Source organism: Ornithorhynchus anatinus, chromosome 4 (genome assembly GCF_004115215.2).
Source record: "Ornithorhynchus anatinus isolate Pmale09 chromosome 4, mOrnAna1.pri.v4, whole genome shotgun sequence".
NCBI classification, from domain to species: Eukaryota; Metazoa; Chordata; class Mammalia; order Monotremata; family Ornithorhynchidae; genus Ornithorhynchus; species Ornithorhynchus anatinus.
The window spans coordinates 113,140,113-113,161,551 of NC_041731.1; the positions used below are offsets into that span (position 1 = coordinate 113,140,113).

General features: G+C 47.4%; 1 protein-coding gene across 5 annotated transcripts in view; it reads left to right on the plus strand.

Annotated features, from left to right (window-relative positions):
- Positions 1-21,439, plus strand: part of CRYZ (crystallin zeta) — a 38,555-nt gene that overhangs the window by 175 nt on the left and 16,941 nt on the right. For 3 of the 5 annotated variants that reach the window (XM_029062412.1, XM_029062415.2, XM_029062414.1), the window contains exons 2-4: positions 14,401-14,525; positions 14,966-15,118; positions 20,622-20,785. In XM_029062412.1, the coding sequence (XP_028918245.1) occupies positions 14,415-14,525; positions 14,966-15,118; positions 20,622-20,785 (428 nt within the window). In that variant the 5' untranslated portion in view covers positions 14,401-14,414. Of the gene's footprint in view, positions 1-2,637; positions 2,803-11,497; positions 11,720-14,400; positions 14,526-14,965; positions 15,119-20,621; positions 20,786-21,439 lie in introns of those variants that run through there. The other 2 variants (XM_029062413.2, XM_007667299.3) reach the window with 2 other exon arrangements.

The following is a 21,439-nucleotide window of genomic DNA, read 5'->3' on the forward strand; positions in this document are numbered from 1 at the left end:
TTTGTTAAACGCCGACTAGGTGCAGAGCACTGTTCTAAGCGCTGGGGGAGACACAGGGGAATCAGGTTGTCCCCCGTGGGGCTCCCAGGCTTCATCCCCATTTGACAGAGGAGGGAGCTGAGGCACGGAGAAGTTAAGTGACTTAATAATAATAATAATAATGTTGGTATTAAGCGCTGACTAGGTGCAGAGCACTGTTCTAAGCGCTGGGGGAGACACAGGGGAATCAGGTTGTCCCCCGTGGGGCTCCCAGGCTTCATCCCCATTTGACAGAGGAGGGAACTGAGGCACAGAGAAGTTAAGTGACTTATTAATAATAATGTTGGTATTTGTTAAGCGCTTATTATGTGCAGAGCACTGTTCTAAGCGCTGGGGGAGACACAGGGGAATCAGGTTGTCCCCCGTGGGGCTCCCAGGCTTCATCCCCATTTGACACAGGAGGGAACTGAGGCACAGAGAAGTTAAGTGATTTAATAAGAATAATAATAATGTTGGTATTTGTTAAGCGCTTATTATGTGCAGAGCACTGTTCTAAGCGCTGGGGGAGACACAGGGGAATCAGGTTGTCCCACGTGGGCTCCCAGTTTGTTCTTGTCTGTCCGTCTCCCCCGATTAGACTGTAAGCCCGTCAGACGGCAGGGACTGTCTCTATCTGTTGCCGACTTGTTCATCCCAAGCGCTTAGTACAGTGCTCTGCACATAGTAAGCGCTCAATAAATACTATTGAATGAATGAATGAATCCCCATTTGACAGATGAGGGAACCGAGGCACAGAGAAGTGAAGTGACTTGCCCACAGTCACACAGCTGCCAAGTGGCAGATCTGGGTTTCAAACTCATGACCTCTGACTTCAAAGCCCATGCTCTTTCCACTCAGCCACGCTGCTTCTCACGCTCCCTTTGTGCCAAACACTCTCCTAAGCGCTGGGGGCGATACGGGGTCATCAGCTTGTCCACTAGGGCCGCACAGGCTGCGCCCCCGTTTTGCAGAGAACAATGATAATAAGTAATAATGACGGTCTTTGTTAAGCCCTTATCGGGTGCCAAGCACTGTTCTAAGCGCTGGGGAGGATACAATAATAAGGTGGGTCTTTGTTAAGCGCCTACTATGTGCAGAGCACTGTCCTAAGCGCTGGGGTAGATGCAGGACAATCAGGCCGTCCCACATGAGGCTCACAGTCTTCACCCCCATTTTCCAGATGAGGTGAGCCCGTCAAGGGGCAGGGACTGTCTCTACCTGTTGCCGATTTGTCCATTCCAAGCGCTTAGTCCAATGCTCTGCACATAGTAAGCGCTCAATAAATATTATTGAAGGAAGTGACTTGCCCACAGATACACAGCTGCCAAGTGGCAGAGCTGGGATTCGAACCCATGACCTCTGACTCCTAAACCCGGGCTCTTTCCACTGAGCTGCTTCTCTATAGGTGATCAGGTTGTTGTCCCCCGTGGGGCTCACGGTCTTCATCCCCATTTTGCAGAGGAGGGAACTGAGGCCCAGAGAGGTGAAGCGACTTGCCCAAAGTCACACAGTTGACAAGCGGCAGAGCCGGGATTAGAATAATCATAATAATAGTGATCTTTCTTAAGCGTTTATTCTGTGCCAAGCACTGTTCTAAGCACCGGGGAGGATGCAAGGTGATCAGGTTGTTGTCCCCCTTGGGGCTCACAGACTTCATCCGCAGGCCCAGAGAAGTGAAGCGACTTGCCCAAAGTCACACAGTTGACAAGGGGGCGGAGCCAGGATCAGAGTAATAATAGTAATGGTATTTGTTAAGCGCTTACTATGAGCCAAGCACTGTTCTAAGCGCTGAGTGGGGGTACAAGATAATCAGATTATCCCCTGTGGGGCTCCCAGTCTTCATCCCCATTTTACAGAGGAGGGAACTGAGGCCCAGAGAAGTGAAACGACTTGCCCAAAGTCACACAGTTGACAAGTGGCGGAGGCGGGATTAGAATAATAATAATAATCATATTTGTTAAGCACTTCCTATGTGCCAAGCACTGTTCTAAGCGCTGGGGAGGATGCAAGGTGATCAGGTTGTTGTCCCGTGTGGGGTTCACAGACTTCATCCCCATTTGGCTCAGTGGAAAGAGCAAGGGCTTTGGAGTCAGAGGTCATGGATTTGAATCCCGGCTCGGCCACTTAGCTGTGTGACTTTGGGCAAGTCACTTAACTTCTCGGTGCCTCAGTTCCCTCATCTGTAAAATGGGGATTAAGACTGTGAGCCCCACGTGGGACAACCTGATTCCCCTGTGTCTACCCCAGCCTTTAGAACAGCGCTCGGCACATAGTAAGCGCTTAACAAATGCCAACATTATTATTTTCCAGAGGAGGGAACTGAGGCCCAAAGAAGTGAATGGCCTGCCCAAAGACACACAGTCGACAAGCGGCAGGGTGGGATTTGAATAATAATAATAATGATGGTGTTCAGGCGCTTACTGTGAGCCAAGCACTGTTCTAAACACTGAGTGGGGTTACAAGATAATCAGTTTATCCCACGTGGGGCTCACACTCTTCATCCCTATTTTACAGAGGAGGGAACTGAGGCCCAGATAAGTGGAATGACTTGGCCAAAATCACCCCAGCTGATATGTGGTGGAGGCAGGATTAGAACCCACGACCCCTGACTCCCAAGCCCGGGCTCCATCCATTGAGCCATACGGCTTCTCTAGCCGCAATCTCTACTGTAATGTCTCCTAACAGGCGCACCCGCTAAATGCCCGCGCTTCCCCCCGCCCTGAAGCCCCGGGCCTGCAGATGCCAAGCGTCCCGCTTCACCCTACGGGCACCCTCTCTGATAGGGTTTGCGGCATCATCGATCAATCTATAGCATTCATTATCAATCACAATAATAATTACGGTATTTGTTAAACATTTACTATTCAGTCATTCATACCATAATTAATATTTATTGAGCGCTTACTACGTGCGGAGCACCGTACTAAGCTCTTGGAATGTACAATTCGGCAACAGAGACAATCCCTGCCCAACGACGGGCTCGCAGTCTAAATGGGGAAGACAGACAACAAAACAAAACATGTAGATGGACAACATAACAGGTAGACAGGCAAGTACTGTTGATTCAATAGTATTTATTGAGTGCTTACTATGTGCAGAGCACTGTACTCAGCGCTTGGAATGGACCATTCGGCAACAGATAGAGGCAGTCCCTGCCCATTGACGGGCTTACAGTCTAATCGGGGGAGACGGACAAAAACAAGACAACTTAATTGCGATAAATAGAATCAAGGGGATGGACACCTCATTAACAAAATAAATAGGGTAATAAAAATATATACAAATGTGCACAGTGCTGAGGGATTTGGCAACAGATAGAGACAATCCCTACCCAATGATGGGCTCCCAGTCTAGAAGGGGGGAGACAGACAACAAAATAACACAAAACAAGTAAACAGGCAACTGTAAAATGGGGATGAAGACTGCGAACCCCAAGTGACACAACCTGCTTACCTTGTATCTACCCCAGCACTTGGAACAGTGGTTGCTACGTAGTAAGTGCTTAACAAATACCATTAATTGGTATTATTATTCTTATTTTCTCAAGTTCAGCCCCTTTTTGAACCTTCAGGCCTTTTGCTCTCCAACCTCCCCGTAGCCACTTTTGGAATCAAAATATTCCCGGTGTTGAGATTGGAGCGCTTTATTCAGGTCCTTTGCCAACTTGATGATCGTGGCGTCATCCAGCCTTAAACCAACTGAGAAAATATGCTTTTTTTCCTCATTTGAATGCTTTGCCCTTCCCCCCCACTTCCCAAAGGAAGCTGCAGAAAGAGATAACTTATGGTCTAGAAATGTGAAACTTCAGGTTGCTCCAGTGGTTTATGACCTTTAGACTTCAAATGACTTTCCCTAGCAGCCTTGAACGCCCGTAAAGCAATTTTTCAGAGCAACTAACGAAACCGTTTTAGTATTTTACCCTTTGTTGCTATTTTGGCACGTTCATCGTTAAAAAGAACCGTGTTGTGTGACTGCGTTTCCCACCGCCTCGTCTGTTTGTTTAATGAGCTCCTGTTTCTAGTTTAGGGTCTGAAAGAATTCTTAACCTCTTCTATCTTTAAAGAAATTCAATCAAACGTACATTTTTAGTTAAAAATACTTGATTTAAGGTGGGGCCATCCATCAAAAGTTTACGTTTGGAATTGAAATTCAAAAGATTATCAACGTTCTGCAGAGTAGCTACCCAGGACGTTGGATTGGGTATTAACGGATGAAAACAACAGTGATGAGTTTCCTGGCTTGAAGGCCTTCCCAAAATGATTTTACTTGAAACAGAGAAGGACCAGCGTTCACTACAATGGATTGGCGTAGCGTCCTGGATATTGATATAGGAATAAATGTGCATTAAGAAGAGGGTAATGTAAGGGAGTAGAGTAGAAGGACCAGTATTAAATGCTAACTGTGGGCAGAGCACTGTATTAAACACTGGGAATCAATACACAGTGCCTAATTGTACTTTCCAAGCGCTTAGTACACCACTCTGCACACAGTAAGCGCTCAATAAATACGATTGAATGAATAAACACAGTCCCTGTCCCTCGTGGGGCAGACTTGACCGTAAATTCATTCATTCATTCAATAGTATTTACTGAGCTCTTACTATGTGCAGAGCGCTGCACTAAGCGCTTGAGCCAATTGCAGTGTTTGTTATCGTTCATTATTTTTGTTCGGGACTTACGGTGTGTCAAGTACTGTTCAAAATGCTGGGGTAAGGTTCATTTTAATCAGGCCAGGGAAAGAGGTTGTTCCACGTGGGGCGCACAGTCAAGTAAGAAGGAGAATCTGAACTGAATCCCCATTTTGTAGTTGAGGAAACTGAGGCTCAGAGAAGTGAAACGACTTGCCCATGTTCACAGCAGGCAAGTAGGAGAGCCGAATTAGAACCCAGGTCGTCTGGCTCCCGGGCCCATGCTTCATCCATTAGGCCACACTGCTTCCCAGCAGATGCCATAGAATAAAAACAATTATTATGGTATTTGTTAAGCGCTTACTATGTGCACTGTTCTAAACGCTGGGGTAGATACCGGGTAAGCAGGTTGTCCCATTTGGGGCTCACAGACTTAATCCCCATTTTACAAGCGAGGGTATCTGAGGCACAGAGAAGTCAAGTGACTTGCCCAAAGTCACACAGCAGACAAGTGGCAGAGCCGGGATTAGAACCCAAATCCTTTGACTCCCAAGCCCCTACTCTTTCCCCTAAGCCACGTTGCTTCGGGACTCTTTTTAGAGTGCCATTGGTGATGAAATATGAAAGAGTAGAGGGACCCAGGTGCCGTAACGCAGCCTTGAATCAGCCAGGTCAGTCGGTGGTATTGATCGAGCACTTACTGCGTCCTGAGCACTGAGGTAAGCACTCGGGAGCATACCGTACAACAGAGTTCATTCATTCATTCAGTAGTATTTATTGAGCACTTACTATGTGCAGAGCACTGTATTAAGCGCTTGGAATGTACAAATCGGCAACAGGTAGAGACGGTCCCTGCCCATTGACGGGCTTACAGTCTAATCGGGGGAGACGGACGGACAAGAACAATAGCGATAAATAGAATCGAGGGGATGAACATCTCATTAAAACAATAGCAATAAATAGAATCGAGGTGATGTACATCTCATTAACAAAATAAATAGGGTAATGAAAATATATACAAATGAGCGGACGAGCACAGTGCTGAGGGGAGGGGAAGGGAGAGGGGAAGGAAGAGAGGGAAAGGCGGGAGAAGAGGGTTTAGCTGAGGGGAGGTGAAGGGGGGTGGTAGAGTGGCAGCAGAGGGAAAGGGGAAGCTCAGTCTGGGAAGGCCTCTCGGAGGAGGTGAGCTCTCAGTAGGGCTTTGAAGAGGGGAAGAGAATCAGTTTGGCGGAGGTGAGGAGGGAGGGCGTTCCGGGACCGCGGCAGGACGTGGGCCAGGGGTCGACGGCGGGATAGGCGCGAACGGGGGACGGCGAGGAGGTGGGCGGCGGAGGAGCGGAGCGTGCGGGGTGGGCGGTGGAAAGAGAGAAGAGAAGAGAGGTAGGAGGGGGCAAGGGGATGGAGAGCCTTGAAGCCTAGAGTGAGGAGTTTTCGTTGGTTGGTAGACTTGGTAGACACGTTCCCTGCCCACGAGGGACTTAGAGTTAAGAGGGAGAGACATGAGTGGAATAGGTTCCCGTAAGCAAGGAAAAGCATGGGGGCGTTGGTTGCTTTTCCCAATGTGTCCCCCGCTATGTTCGCATTTCTCGATTAAGCGTTTCTGCTGCTTCCTTCATGGGATCGGCCCCGTTCCTTGCAAGGCGGATTTGCCTTGTCGCTAGGCCTTCTCGTTTAGTTTTCTAAATGTGACGGGTGCCGTTCACTTCTCCGATTCCAGGTCGACTTAGGTTTGGAGAATGGGCCCGTGCAGTTTATATTAAATTCTCCTCCGACATCTTTTCCATCTTTGCAATTTTAATGAGAAGCAAGGAGGCTTAAGCCTGGCCTAGAAAAGATCATCGCTTGAGGGTGAAATGCTAATTTCAGGTTTCTCGTGCAGCGTGTGGTTGGCCACCTTTAGGAGGTAAAAAGACGAGACGGTAATTGAACTCAGGCAGTTCCGATAAAGCGGCTTGCATGTGGTCATCGGTATTAAATACTGTTGAATGAATGAGTGAATCTGCCAAACGCTCTCTTCCCCTCTTAATAATAATGTTGGTATTTGTTAAGTGCTTACTTTGTGCAGAGCACTGTTCTAAGCGCTGGGGTAGATGCAGGGTCATCGGGTTGTCCCGCATGAGGCTCACAGTTAATCCCCATTTTACAGATGAGGGAACTGAGGCCCAGAGAAGTGAAGTGACTTGCCCACAGTCACACAGCTGACAAGGGGCAGAGCAGGGATTTGAACCCATGACCTCTGACTCCCAAGCCCGGGCTCTTTCCGCTGAGCCACGCTGCCCCTCTTCCGAGCCCTGCTGAGAGCTCACCTCCTCCAGGAGGCCTTCCCAGACTAAGCTTCCCCTTTTCCCTCTGCTCCTCCTCCCCTCCCCATTCCCCCTTCTCCCTCCCTCTGCTCTACCCCCTTCCCCTCCCCTTAGCACTTACGTATAGTTGTATATATTTTTTATTACTCTATTTTGTTAATGATGCATATAGCTCACCTCTTCCAAGAGGCCTTCCCAGACTGAGCTTCCCCTTTTCCTTCTGCTCCCTCTGTTCCCTCGCAGCTCCCCCTTTCCCTCTGCTCCTCCCCCCTCCCTTCCCCTCCCCTCAGCATTGTGCTCATTTGTATATATTATTTATTACCCTATTTATTTTGTTAATGAGGTGTCCATCCCCTCGATTGTATCTATCGTCGTTATGTTGTCTTGTTTTTGACCCTCCGTCTCCCCCGATTAGACCGTGAACCCGTCATCGGGCAGGGGCGGTCTCTATCTGTTGCCGAATTGTCCATTCCAAGCGCTTAGTAGAGTGCTCTGCACATAGTAAGCGCTCAATAAATACTATTGAATGAATGAATGGTCAATAAAAGGATATTTCCCAAGCACGGTTCTATATTTCATTATGGGCCAGAGCCCTGCCAGACTCAAATGACACAGTCAGCTTCGCACCGCGACTTTCTTTCGGGTGCCATCCCTCGCACCCAGCCTCGGTTTACCCTCTCCGATTAGAAAGGGCTTCCGTTCGGGAGTCCGGCTCCCGAAGGAGGGGCGTCTAGGGAGTCACGCTGGCTACTCGTGACTGATTAGACCGTGAGCCCGTCAAAGGGCAGGGATTGTACTGTCTCTATCTGTTACCGATTTGTACTTTCCAAGCGCTTAGTACAGTGCTCTGCATATAGTAACCGCTCAATAAATACTATTGAATGAATGAATACTCATTCTGCCCGTGGACCCCCTTGACCCGTCGCTCTCGGCTTAGCCGGCTTCTCCATCACATTCGCCCTGAACCCAAGAGAAGCCAGATGGATGTCATGACTTCATTTCAGGCGGCAGAGAGGGGAGAGGAAAATAATAATAATAATAATAATAATGTTGGTATTTGTTAAGCACTTACTATGTGCAGAGCACTGTTCTAAGCGCTGGGGTAGATACAAAGTAGTGCAGCGAGAGGGGTGAAAAAGACAGTGGATTTAAAACGACCGGGTCTCGGTGTCGGGTTCTGACACGGGTCAAGTCATTGAACAGCTCTGTGCCTCGGTTTCCCCATTGGAATAATTTTTAATAATAGTAATGGTATTTGCTAAGCGCTTCCTAGGTGGGGTAATAATAATAATGCTTGTATTTGTTAAGCGCTTCCTAGGTGGGGTAATAATAATAATGCTGGTATTTGTTAAGCGCTTATTAGATGGGGTAATAATAATAATGCTGGTATTTGTTAAGCGCTTACTAGGTGGGGTAATAATAATGCTGGTATTTGTTAAGGGCTTGCTATGTGCCAAGCACTGTTCTAAGCGTTGGGGGAGATACGAGGTAATAATAATGTTGGTATTTGTTAAGCGCTTGCTAAGTGCAGAGCACTGTTCTAAGCGCTGGGTAGACACAGGGGAATCAGGTTGTCCCACGTGGGGCTCACAGTCTTAACCCCCATTTTACAGATGAGGCAACTGAGACACAGAGAAGTTAAGTGACTTGCCCAAAGTCACACAGCTGACAAGTGGCAGAGCTGGAATTCGAACCCATGACCTCTGACTCCAAAGCCCGTGCTCTTTCCACTGAGCCATGCTGCTTCTCTATCAGGTTGTCCCACATGAGGCTCCCGGTCTTCATCCCCGTTTTACAGATGAGGGAACTGAGGCACAGAGAAGCGAAGTGACTTGCCCAAAGTCACACAGCCCCAGTGCTTAGAACAGTACTTAGCACATAGTAAGCGCTTAAAAATACCAACGTTATTATGCAAGGTGATCAGGTTGTCCCACGTGGGGCTCAAAGTCATAATCCTCATTTGACAGATGAGGGAACTGAGGCCCAGAGAAGTGAAGTGACTTTCCCAAAGTCACACAGCCCCAGTGCTTAGAACAGTGCTTGGCACATAGTAAGCGCTTAACAAATACCAACATTATTATACAAGGTGATCAGGTTGTCCCACATGGGGGTCACAAGCAGCGTGGCTCAGTGGAAAGAGCCCGGGCTTGGGAGTCAGAGGTCATGGGTTCGAATCCCAGCTCCACCACTTGGCAGCTGTGTGACTGTGGGCAAATCACTTAACGTCTCTGTGCCTCAGTTACCTCATCTGTAAAATGGGGATTAAGACCGTGAGCCTCACGTGGGACAACCTGATTTACGCTGCATCTACCCCAGCGCTTAGAACAATGCTCTGCACATAGTAAGCGCTTAACAAATACCAACATTATCATTATTATTAAACCTCATTTGACAGATGAGGTAACTGAGGCAGGTAACTGAGGCACAGAGAAGTTAAATGGTTTGGCCAAGGTCACACAGCTGACAGCGGCGGAACCGGGATTAGAACCCACAACCTCTGACTCCCGAGCCCGGGCTCTTGCCACTGAGCCACGCTGCTTCTCGTGGACTTAACCACGGGAACGGAAACAGCGGTGATCGGGAGACTAGCAGAAAAACTTGTGTTTCACTTGGGCGTGACGATAGATGGACATACGGGTGGATGAACTGAGGTTGGAGGAAGGCGGAGGAACAGCCCTGATGATAATAAAGTGTTTGTTAAGCGCCTGCTAGGTGCCAAGCACTGTTCTAAGCCCTCGGGTAGACAGCGTGGCTCAGTTGAAAGAGCCTGAGCTTGGGAGTCAGAGGGCATGGGTTCGAATCCCGGCTCTGCCACTTGTCAGCTGTGTGACTGTGGGCAAGTCACTTTGCTTCTCTGGGCCTCAGTGACCTCATCTGGAAAATGGGGATGAAGACCGGGAGCCTCACGTGGGACAACCTGATGACCCTGTATCTGCCGCAGCGCTTAGAACAGTGCTCTGCACATAGTAAGCGCTTAACAAATACCAACGTTATTATACAAAGTAATCAGGTTGTCCCACTGGGGCTCATAGTCTTAAATTCCAATTTACAGGAGACCCACAGAGACGGACATGGGGTGGGGAGGGAGAGTGTGCTGGGGGGAAATGAGTGAGCTCCACGGGGCACCGAGTGAGAGTGCAGAGAGGGTTAGGTAAAAATAATAATAATTATGGCATTTGTTAAGCGCTTACTATGTGCTAAGCACAATTCTAAGCACTGGGGGTAGATACAGGGTTAATCAGGTTGTCCCACATGGGGCTCACAGGCTTCATCCCCATTTTACAGATGTGGTCACTGAAGCCCAGAGAAATGAAGTGACTTGCCCAAAGTCACACAGCTGACAAGTGGGGGAGACGGGATTAGAACCCAAGACCTCTGACTCCCAAGCCTGTACTTTTCCACTAAGCCATGCTGCTTCACAGAGGAGGAGGAAGGGGGTAGGGAATGGGGAGGGAAATGGGGGGAATGTGGAGGAGAGGAAAGCAGGGAGACACAGAGGCTCTTAATTGTATTTATTGAGCACTTACTCTGTGTAGAGCGCTGTACTGAGCGCTTGGGAGAGTACCGTACAACAGAATTAGCTGAGCGCTGTCCCTGCCATCTGAGACTCCTCCTGCAGTAGCCGTTGGAGAAGCAGCGTGGCTGAGGGGAAAGAGCCCGGGCTTGGGAGTCAGGGGATCTGGGTTCTAATTCCGGCGCCGCCACCTGTCCGCTGTGTGACCTTGGGCAAGCCGCTTCACTTCTCCGAGCCTCAGTTCCCTCATCTGAAAAATGGGGATTAAGACTGTGAGTCCCACGTGGGACAACCTGATTACCGTGTATCTACCCCAGCCCTTAGAACAGTGCTTGGCACACAGTAAGTGTTTAACGAAGACCATTATTAGTATAGCTATTTCGTCCCGAAGCAGCGTGGCTAGTGGAAAGAGCATGGGCTTTGGAGTCAGAGGTCATGAGTTCGAATCCCAGCTCTGCCATTTGTCAGCTGTGTGACTGTGGGCAAGTCACTTCACTGCTCTGTGCCTCAGTTCCCTCATCTGTAAAATGGGGATTAAGACTGTGAGCCCCACGTGGGACAACCTGATTCCCCTGTGTCTATCCCAGCACTTAGAACAGTGCTCTGCACATAGTAAGCGCTTAACAAATACCAACATTATTATTATTATTAAGTCACTTAACTTCTCTGTGCCTCAGTTACCTCATCTGTAAAATGGGGATTAAGACTGTGAGCCCCACGTGGGACAACTTGATTCCCCTGTTTCTACCCCAGCGCTTAGAACAGTGCTCTGCACATAGTAAGCGCTTAACAAATACCAACATTATTATTATTAATGGGGAGTCAACCACAGTCTCAGCTCCAGTCCCACGGGAGGCGGGATTGAAGCGGGGTGTCCGGATGGAGACCTCAGACTTGCCCCTCCCGGGAGGCAGGATGGAAAGGAGACCTTTCCCCGGGTCCCGGATGAGACGTTAAACAACCTGAGCGGTGTTGGAACCAGAACCGATTCCCGGTAGCTTTCAATCCACAGTCTTTTTTTTCTCCGTCCCCCTTGCTTGTCCTCTTTTCCCGTCTCCTCTCTGCCATCCGAAATCCACCCACTTTCCCCGAGGGGGAGACCGTCTGAAACAAGAGTTTGCAGCGCTCGCTCAGAAAGCCACCCTTTTTCGCTTGATCTGCTGTACTGTATTTTCCCACTCGGGGAGAAGACAAGGCAGGCACGTTGCGAGACAAGAGGAAGACGTGTCTGCGGACTTTCAGGCAGATGTGCCTACGGTAGGACATTTTTACAGGTCCGGTGTTTCCTTTTGGAAAGAGACTGAAGCATGAGTTACAGAGTTGTACGTACTACTTAGAGAGCCTCGTTGGTTTGGTGGCTTTTTCTTTTTTTTTAATAAACTTGAAGGAAGAAGTGGAAAAACAGAGACAATACGTCTTGCGATTTGAGCAAGGCTGGGAATCGTAAGGAAGAAAACTTACCGTGGTTTTCCACTTCTCCTTTGTCGTCAAGTGGTATTTGTTAAGTGCTTACTACGTGCCGGGCACTGTACTGAATGCTCCCCAGTCTCTTCATTCCCCAGCTAGAGCCGAAACGTCCGTCGCTGCCCTCTTTTCTGGGTCGGGTTCCAAATCTTCTTTGGAAGATCTGTACTGGTCGTGCTGGTGTATCCTCTAGACTGTAAGCTTGTTGTGGGCAGGGAATGTTTCTGTTATATCGTCCTCTCCCAAGCGCGTAGCCCGGTGCTCTGTACGGAGTAAGCGCTCCATAAATACGATCGACTGACTGGCCGACTGACCTTCCTTCCCGCAGCTTAACCCTTCTGTCAGAGCTCTGGGATTCAAACACTTCAACGATCATTCGGTATTTCACGTTGGCTGCATTCGGATCTCCCGCCCTCTTCTTGGGGCTCTGTGTGAGGGTCTCCTCTGAGATTTCTTAAAAGTGGAACCTGTGCAGAAGAAATAACTTCCTCCGGGCCTCTCTGCTTCTCTAGTATGCGCTTAATGTCGTATTAACTGACTGCCCTGATTCAGTCCATTATCCAGATTTTTTCTCTAATCCAAAATACGTTCGACATTTTGGATGGGTTGAGGAACGGTATTTTTTCAGCCTGCGTGGACTCAAGGCTCGTCTGGTACAGACCTAAGTATCATTGCAATTCGAAATTCTTTGATCTCCGATCCTAGATTCTTCGATGCCCCTCGTGGGGCAATGCCTAGTGAGTTGGAGGAGCTGATTAGATCAAAGGTTTAGCGGATACCGCATGGTTTTTGATAGCATTCGACGTAGAGGTTTTCTCATGTTCATTGGTAACAACTCTGTTTTCAAAAAATAATTATTCAGGCAAATGTTGCCAGATTTCATCATTTACCTCTGTGTGGTTACAGCTGGCTTCACAGTGACGATGTGATTTTACATGTACTTTTGGGCTTATTTTGCCCATGGGCTTCATTGCCTTGTCATAATATTGGAAGCACGAAGGCAGAATCGGTCAACTGAGACCTGTCTTATTAAGGATTTTGTGCAAAAAGAGACATTTTGGAAGGGTTTTGTTCTCCACTCTCGAAAAGAAAAAATTGGTAGTTGTAAATCGCCTATAGAGATGGAAATCTAATGGTCAGTCTTGTTCAAAAACAGTCAGCGTCTTGTGGTTATTTTTCATTTGTTCATTAAGGAACTGTCTTCAAGACTTTCATCCGCACTTTCCCAGGAAAGTGTTTTTTCTCCTTTCAGTTCATGCTTTATGTGCTCTCTCAATTTTCTGTCCTCTTTGTATACACATGGGATGCATAGCGTATGTGCATTTACCTCTATTTGAACATATTGTGTGTGTATGTATATATTTACACACACATATATATGTATAAATAGACATTCTATTTATGTGTGTGTTTTTAGGAGAATGCAGTATACACCTAAAGCCTTATTATATTGGAGATAAGAAGGCACACTTCTTCTAAGAGGGCTACGCTAAGCCCTCATTTCCTTTTCTCCCACTCTCCTCTACGTCACCCCTCATTTTACTCCCTTGATTCACCCCCAAGACCCCTCAGCCCCAAAGCATTTATGTGCATGTCCGTAATGTATTTATTCATATTAATATCCGCCTCCCCCTCTAGACTTTAAGCGTCTTCTGGGCAGGGAATGTGTTGCCATAATGCCCTCTCAAGCCATCGGTACAGTGCTGTGCCCACAGTAAGGGTTCAGTAAATATAATGATAATAATAATAATGTTGGTATTTGTTAAGCGCTTACTATGGGCAGAGCACTGTTCTAAGCACTGGGGGAGATACAGGGTAATCAGGTCGTCCCACGTGAGGCTCACAGTTAATCCCCATTTTACAGATGAGGTAATTGAGGCACAGAGAAGTGAAGTGACTTGCCCATAGTCACACAGCTGCCAAGTGGCCGAGCCGGGATTCGAACCCATGACCTCTGACTCCCAAGCCCGGGCTCTTTCCACTGAGCCACGCTACACCTAGAAACACATTCATGCATCTCTTACATGGCGTGAAGGAAGTGAACTGAATCATGAATAACTGAAGTTCCCCTATTAAACGTCACTAAACACATTAATTTCTAAGAGTGCCTTTTTCGCCAAGACGTAGAAGCCCGAGTGTGCATAAAAGAGAAATGAGAGGTCCTACCTGTACTCACTGGCTCCAGTATAATCTGTATCTAAATGTTGTTTTTATTTAAGTGCTTGATCCACTTTCTAACCCCAGTCTCTCCCACCCACCCCCAAGAATCCTCTCAGGAAGCAGTAGTAATCGTTCTCCTTTGTAGCTGAGGGATTTGTAAGATGAGACTCCCTCTCCCGCAAAATGAGGTCAGTGGCGAGCTCTTGATTTAAAATGTAGTTTCAAGAGAATTATTTGATCCACTCCCTTCAGGGAGAAAACACAGCAATGGAGGAGATAGAATGTGACAGTGTTTTTTTTTTATTCTGTTCCAGATATCCAGATCGCCATGGCAACGGGAAGGAAGTTGATGAGAGCTATTAGGGTTTTTGAATTTGGCGGGCCTGAAGTGCTTAAACTCCAGTCAGATGTTGCAGTGCCGATCCCAAAAGAAAATCAGGTGGGAGTGATTATTTAAGAACAGGAGATAATTACCCCGAATGTTAATCTTTAGCATATGAGTCACGTCAGGGTCCAAAAGAAGGATCTGAGCCCGACAATTATTTCCAGAATGCGCATAAAGAAGAGGAGATTGAGGTGTCCCCATTTGACGATTGAAGTAGCTCTCCGGGACGGGGACCGTGAGCCCTTTTAACCAAGCCGGCCTGGTCCCGACAGCCCGACGTTTTAATCTCGTGCGACGGGCGAGGGGGGAGGAGTATTTTTATCTTTCCTCTCCAGATTATTTCTCACATCCAGATCAAGGGCTCCTTAACCCCCTGGTTCAATCGTGGGCAAAGCGCTTCAGAAATATTATACCGTTGATTCCGAATTTCGGTATGTTTTCAACCGCCACGTGCGTTTCCGGCTAATGTGCAGCCAGCTACGTTTTCACTGCAGGTTCTAATCAGAGTCCATGCGTGTGGCGTCAACCCAGTGGAGACGTATATTCGCTCAGGGACCTACAGTAGAAAGCCAACCTTGCCTTATACTCCTGGCACAGATGTGGCCGGTGTGATAGAAGCTGTCGGAGAAGGGGTGACCGCGTTCCAGGTACAGCACCGCCGTCCCGTCCGTTGTTTATGGGTGTCATTTTGCTTTTTATTCAGAAAACGATCTTTTAAAGATGAATAACCCCAGATAACCCCCATTAGCAGCTTTCCAGTTTGGTGTGCTTCCGTCTGTTTTCTTAAGACTATCCTCTACCCCCTAAACTCGTGGGCGGGGAACGTGTCTCTTATATTATGGGTAGGGAATTGGTCTACCTGCTCTATTGTATTTTACTCTTCCCAGCGCTTAGTACAGTTCTCTGCCCATAGTACGCGCTCAGTAAATACGATCGACTAAGGAGCCGTAAAAATCAGTTCCAGGATAGAATTACTTTTACAGAGTGGAAGCACAGAAGGAAAGGGAGAGTCCAGTTGTGCTTGAGGTTTACCAAGCTCCCTCTAATAATAATGTTGGTATTTGTTAAGCTCTTACTATGTGCAGACTACTGTTCTAAGCGCTGGGGCAGATACAGGGTCATCAGGTTGTCCCACGTGGGGCTCACGGTTTTAATCCCCATTTTACAGATGAGGGAACTGAGGCACAGAGAAGTGAAGTGAGTTGCCCACAGTCACACAGCTGATAAGCGGCGAGCTGGGATTCGAACCCATGACCTCTGACTCCCAAGCCCGGGCTCTTTCCACTGAGCCACACTACTTCCCATAGACTGTAAGCTCACTGTGGGCAGGGAATGTCACTGTCTATTGTGGTGTTCTACTTTCCCAAGCGCGCAGTGCATTGTTCTGCACAGTGTGAGCACTCAATAAATACGATTGAATGAATAGTAGCAGTGGTATGTATTAAATGCTTACAGGCACAGTGCTAAGCGCTCGCAAAGAATGAACATATGGGAAGTAAACGTGATAGGAAACAAGAGAGACCCTTTGGGAGGAGCAGAGACGACTGGGGAAATATTTTGTCCAGGCCTGTAATAATAATAATAATGTTGGTATTTGTTAAGCGTTTACTATGTGCAGAGCACTGTTCTAAGCGCTGGGGGAGATACAGGATAATCAGGTTGTCCCACGTGAGGCTCACAGTTAATCCCCATTTTACAGATGAGGTCACTGAGGCACAGAGAAGTGAAGTGACTTGCCCACAGTCAAACAGCTGACAAGTGGCAGAGCCACGAGTCAAACTCATGACCTCTGACTCCGAAGCCCAGGGTCTTTCCACTGAGACACGCTGCTTCCCAGTTGCTGCCCAGTGTCAATGTTTAACTTGGTCAGTTCCACTGTATCTTTAGACTGCGTCCAAATTTTCCTGCATCTACCCAGGTACTTAGTAACAGTGCCACCTGACACGTAGTAAGCGCTTAACAGATGCCACAGTTATTATGATTTATCACTATGAGTATTTATTTCTTTGATTTATTCAGCAGCGCGGCCTCGTAAAAGGAGCACGGGCCTGGGAGTCCGAAGACCTGGGTTCTAATCCCAGCTCTGCCACTTTTCTGCTGTCTGACCTTGGGCAAGTCACCTCACTTCTCCAGGTCCCAGTTTACCTCGCCCGTAAAATGGGGATTCATTCATTCAATCGCATTTGAGCTCTTACTGTGTGCTGAGCACTGTACTAAGAGATTAAGATTCTGAACCCGTTACGACATGAACCTTGTCCAATCTTATAAAACCTGTACCTACCCCAGCTCTTAATCATAATGATGGCATTTGTTAAGCGCTTACTATGTGCAAAGCAGTGTTCTACGCGCTGAGCACCGTTCTAAGTGCTGTTCAGTGCCTAGCACATAGTAAGTGCTTAACAAATGCCATCATTTGTTCAAATCCCGGCTCAGCCACTTGTCAGCTGGTTCACTTTGGGCAAGTCACTTAACTTCTCTGGGCCTCAGTTACCCCATCTGTAAAATGGAGATTAAGACTGTGAGCCCCACGTGGGACAACCTGTTCACCTTGTGTCCTCCCCAGCGCTTAGAACAGTGTTTTGCATGTAGTAAGTGATTAACCAATGCCGTTATTATTATTATTATTATTAACAAATACAAAAAAACACACACTCCCAACAGAAAAGAGTGACATTTTCATCCTACCACCCGATGTGTCTTTGTCCTCAGGCCTCTTTCACCATTGGAAAATAATTTATACCTGTCCATCCTCCTCATTAGATTGTAAACTGCTTGAGGTCAGTGGGCAAGTCACTTAACTTCTCTATGCCTCAGTAACCTCATCTGTAAAATGGGAATTAAGACTGTGAGCCCCACGTGGGACAACCTGATTACCCTGTATCTACCCCAGCGCTTAGAACAGTGCTCTGCACATAGTAAGCGCTTAACAAATACCAACATTATTATTATTATTAGAGAAGCAGCATGGCTCAGTGGAAAGAGCCCGGGCTTGGGAGTCAGAAGTCACGGGTTAGAATCCTGGCTCTGCCACCTGTCAGCTGTGTGACTGTGGGCAAGTCACTTAACTTCTCTGTGCCTCAGTTCCCTCATCTGTAAAATGGGGATTAAAACTGTGAGCCCCACGTGGGACAACCTGATCACCTTGTATCCCCCAGCGCTTAGAACAGTGCTTTGCACATAGTAAGCGCTTAACAAATACCACCATTTATTTATTATTATTACTAACGTACTGTCCCCCACCCAAAGAACAGTGTTCTGCCCTCAGGGGCACTCAGGCAGTATGATATGGGGCCTTTGTTGACTGAAAGAGTTGATGCATCTCCCCCAAAATGACTAATTTATTATCAGGAAATAAACACAGACATTGGGAGACTCTGGTCCAATATTTGGTAGTGCAAAATACAGTTGGTTTTAGGAATAGGAGCCGTTAATGATATACATTCCTGGCTTCTGGAATGTCGTCAGTCAGCAAGCAGTTTATTCTTGATCTAAAGTTCTTATTAAGTAAGCACTTAATAGGATTCATCGACTGATTATGAATGGTGTGAATACACGTCGGAATGTCCGTTGCCTAGATTTCTGCTCCCTCCAAGCGGCGTGGCTTAGTGGAAAGAGCACGGGCTTGGAAGTCAAAGGTTGTAGGTTCTAATCCCGGCTCCACCACTCATCTGCTGTGTGACCTTGGGCAAGTCACTTAACTTCTCTGTGTCTCAGTTACCTCATCTGTAAAAATGGGGATTAAAAAATGTGAGCCCCACGTGGGACAATCTGATTACCCCAGCGCTTAGAACAGTGCTCAGCACATAGTAAGCGCTTACAAACACCATAACAGTAACCGTCTTAGTTTCATACAGGGTGCTAAGGATGCTACTCCAAACCTGTAGATATCTGAGAATGGTCTCAAGAGAATGTCTTCGGGTATTGGAGCCCTGTGAAAAGAAATGTATTTTGAATATTAGCAGAAAATGAAAAGCCCAAATTACACCGAACATATTTTCTGTCCTGATTTCAAATGCAGTCACTTCTGCCATAATGCATTTTTCACTCTGCGTGTGGATAGAACACTGTTAGGAATTAGGGGCCGTTTTTCTAACAACGCCCATCTGGCTACAATGTGAAATAACGCTTTTTTCCGACACGAGTTTTCCTTAACGCAGATGCAGCCCTTGCATTTCAGGAGAAATGGATGTAAAAGAAATTCAGGATGAACTGTGGAACATCTGACTTTACCTGGTGGCCGTCCTCCTGGTGGAAAATCCTTACAGTAATTATATCGGAACCAATTAAGAATGCTGTTTTACCTGAATTCTAAACGGTCAGTCAGGCGATCGTATTTATGGAGCGCTTACTGTGTGTAGAGCACTGTTCGAAGCGCTTGGGAGAGGACATTATAACGCTAAGCAGACACATTCACTGCCCACAGCTAGAGCTTAGAGTATGGAAGAAGAGCTTACGGTCTAGATTGTTTCTGTTGTTGCAGATATAAACTGGCTGCCCAATGAAAATTTGGTTTTGAACTCAGAAGTACATTGCTGAACTCAAGTTGGAAAGGGATCGTCTCTGAGTCTGACTTTCTTACGTTCGTACAACCTCTTGGGAGATTCTTAATCGTCACTTGTACCAGCACGTTTTCTTTTTCCAGTTCAGAGTGGCTTGAATACTGGAGAAATTTGGAGATGGAGGAAATCGAGCGAGGACTGTAGGCCGCGCTTTGGTCTAGGAAGAGAAGTGGAGACAAACGTCTGAATTTTCACTTTTCCCCGGAGCATCTTACCGGCCTGTGATTTCTCTCTTAATAATATAATGATGTTGGTATTTGTTAAGCGCTTACTGTGAGCCAAGCACTGTTCTAAGGGCTGGAGTAGATACAAGGTAATCAAGTTGTCCCAAGTAGGGCTCCCAGTCTTCATCCCCATTTTACAGGTGAGGTAACCGAGGCACAGAGAAGTGAGGTGACTTGCCCAAAGTCACCCAGCTGACAGGCGGCAGAGTCGGGATTTTGAACCTAGTAGCGACAGTAATAGTAATGGATTTTTTTTGAGAACCACAGGGTGCAGTACAGTGTACGGTGTGTTTGGGAAAGTACAACCACTGCACGAGACACATTCTCTGCCCACAAGGAGCTCACATTATAATGGGGAAGGCAGAGACGCATTGACCCCTCGAGCAAGCAGAAAAGAGAGTAGACAATAGACGGAGAGTCCCGCTATCCCCTCTCTCCCCTCGCCTCCCTCCCCCAAACACACACTACACCCCTTCTTCCCAGTCTACCCTCTATCCTAGACCGCACCCCCTTTTTCTTGCCTCTCACCCCAGCAGAGCCTCTCGCTTTTCACAGTCTCTTGGCTACCGGATCCTTGCTCTTTCCACAGGACTTCCAAAAGGAGAAACTGTAGGAAAGGGGAAATTAGAAACTGTTTTCTTCATTACTGGGCAGGACAAGGGGAAGCTGGGGAGAGATGAGTAGACCTCCCCGGCTTCCAGGTCTAGGAAAATTGGGAGTAAACGGATGTCTCCTGGGAGGACGGGGTGGGGGAATGCCCTGCGGCAGAAAGGCAAGATCTCCTTCTCACCCTACCTCCTCTCCATGTCCTGCTCCCTTTTTTCTAAGGAGGGTCAGGATTGCTCCTTAGTGACGTTGAATGGTAATAATCGCGTGCTAAGCAGCCTGTAAAATGAGTAATGTCAGGGAATTCACCAATTAGGCGGAATCTCTGCCCATAAAGTGGGATTAACTTTGTGATACTCACTTGCGGTGTTGGATGTTAATCAGGGGAGCCTTGTGGATGCAGTTGGTGGGATTTTAAAAGCGCTTGGAACTTTATATCTTTATTCTTTCCTTCCTACAGTCATGTGATATTGTCACTGCCAGTTCCTCCTTTCCTCCTGTTTTTGTTCTCCCTCTCTTTTTCTCTGTTGGTTTCTTTCCTCTTCCCCTATTCTCCTTTTCAAATTTTCCTGTCGGAAGTTTTAAGAGCTTCAGAGTTATTTTTGCAGTACCCTGAGCTCTTCAGGGAAAAAGCAGCATTAACAAAAATGAAGCACCCTGTGCTCCTTTTGGGTCAGAAGCATTTTTCCAAAGGATTGCAGCCATTTGGATAACGGCATGCAAAAACCCCGCAATCATGTTTTGATTATCTTTTCCATCAGAAAGGGGACAGAGTTTTCACTTCGAGTACCATCTCGGGGGGCTACGCGGAGTATGCTGTAGCTTCAGATGATACTGTTTTCTCCCTGCCTGATCAGCTGGACTTTAAGCAAGGAGCAGCTATTGGTATTCCATATTTTACAGCCTACCGTGCTCTCTTCCACAGGTAATAACCAAGCTATGGCTACTCCAAACCGTTCTTCCTTCCAGGACGTCAGTCTTGTGTGTTCCCTCGAGCGAGGAGCAGTTCATCTCCTGAAGCGTAGCAGGAAGCTATTTATTGCGCTCTTACCCTGTGCAGAGCACTGGACTACGCGCTGGAGGCCAGGCATCTGCCTTCCCTTCATCTCTCACGCCCTGCCCTTCCCAGAGCTGACCCAGTATCCTTAGACCATCTGAGCAGAATCATTTCTCAGGCAGTCAGAGGAGTTGCCGGTGTTTGAAATTGAGTCTGGACAGGATGATTGTGTTGGTCTCAGGGTCCGGCAGTATGTCCGTCCATTGTTTCCAGTAATGATAGTAATAATAGTGATGGCATTTGCTAAATGCTTACTATGTGCAAAGCACTGTTCTAAGCGCTGGCGTAGATGCAAGGTAATCAGGGTGTCCCACAAAGGGCTCACAGAGGGCTTGCATTTTACAGATGAGGTAACAAGGTCCAGAGAAGTGAAGTGACTTGCCCAGAGTCACACAGCTGATAGGTGGCAGAAGCGGGATTAGAACCCATGACCTCTGCCTCCCTAGCCCAGGCTCTTTCTACTTGGCGGGAGTGAGGTACCCTCGTTCAGAACCAAATCTGAATCCCCAGAAGCCTGTGATC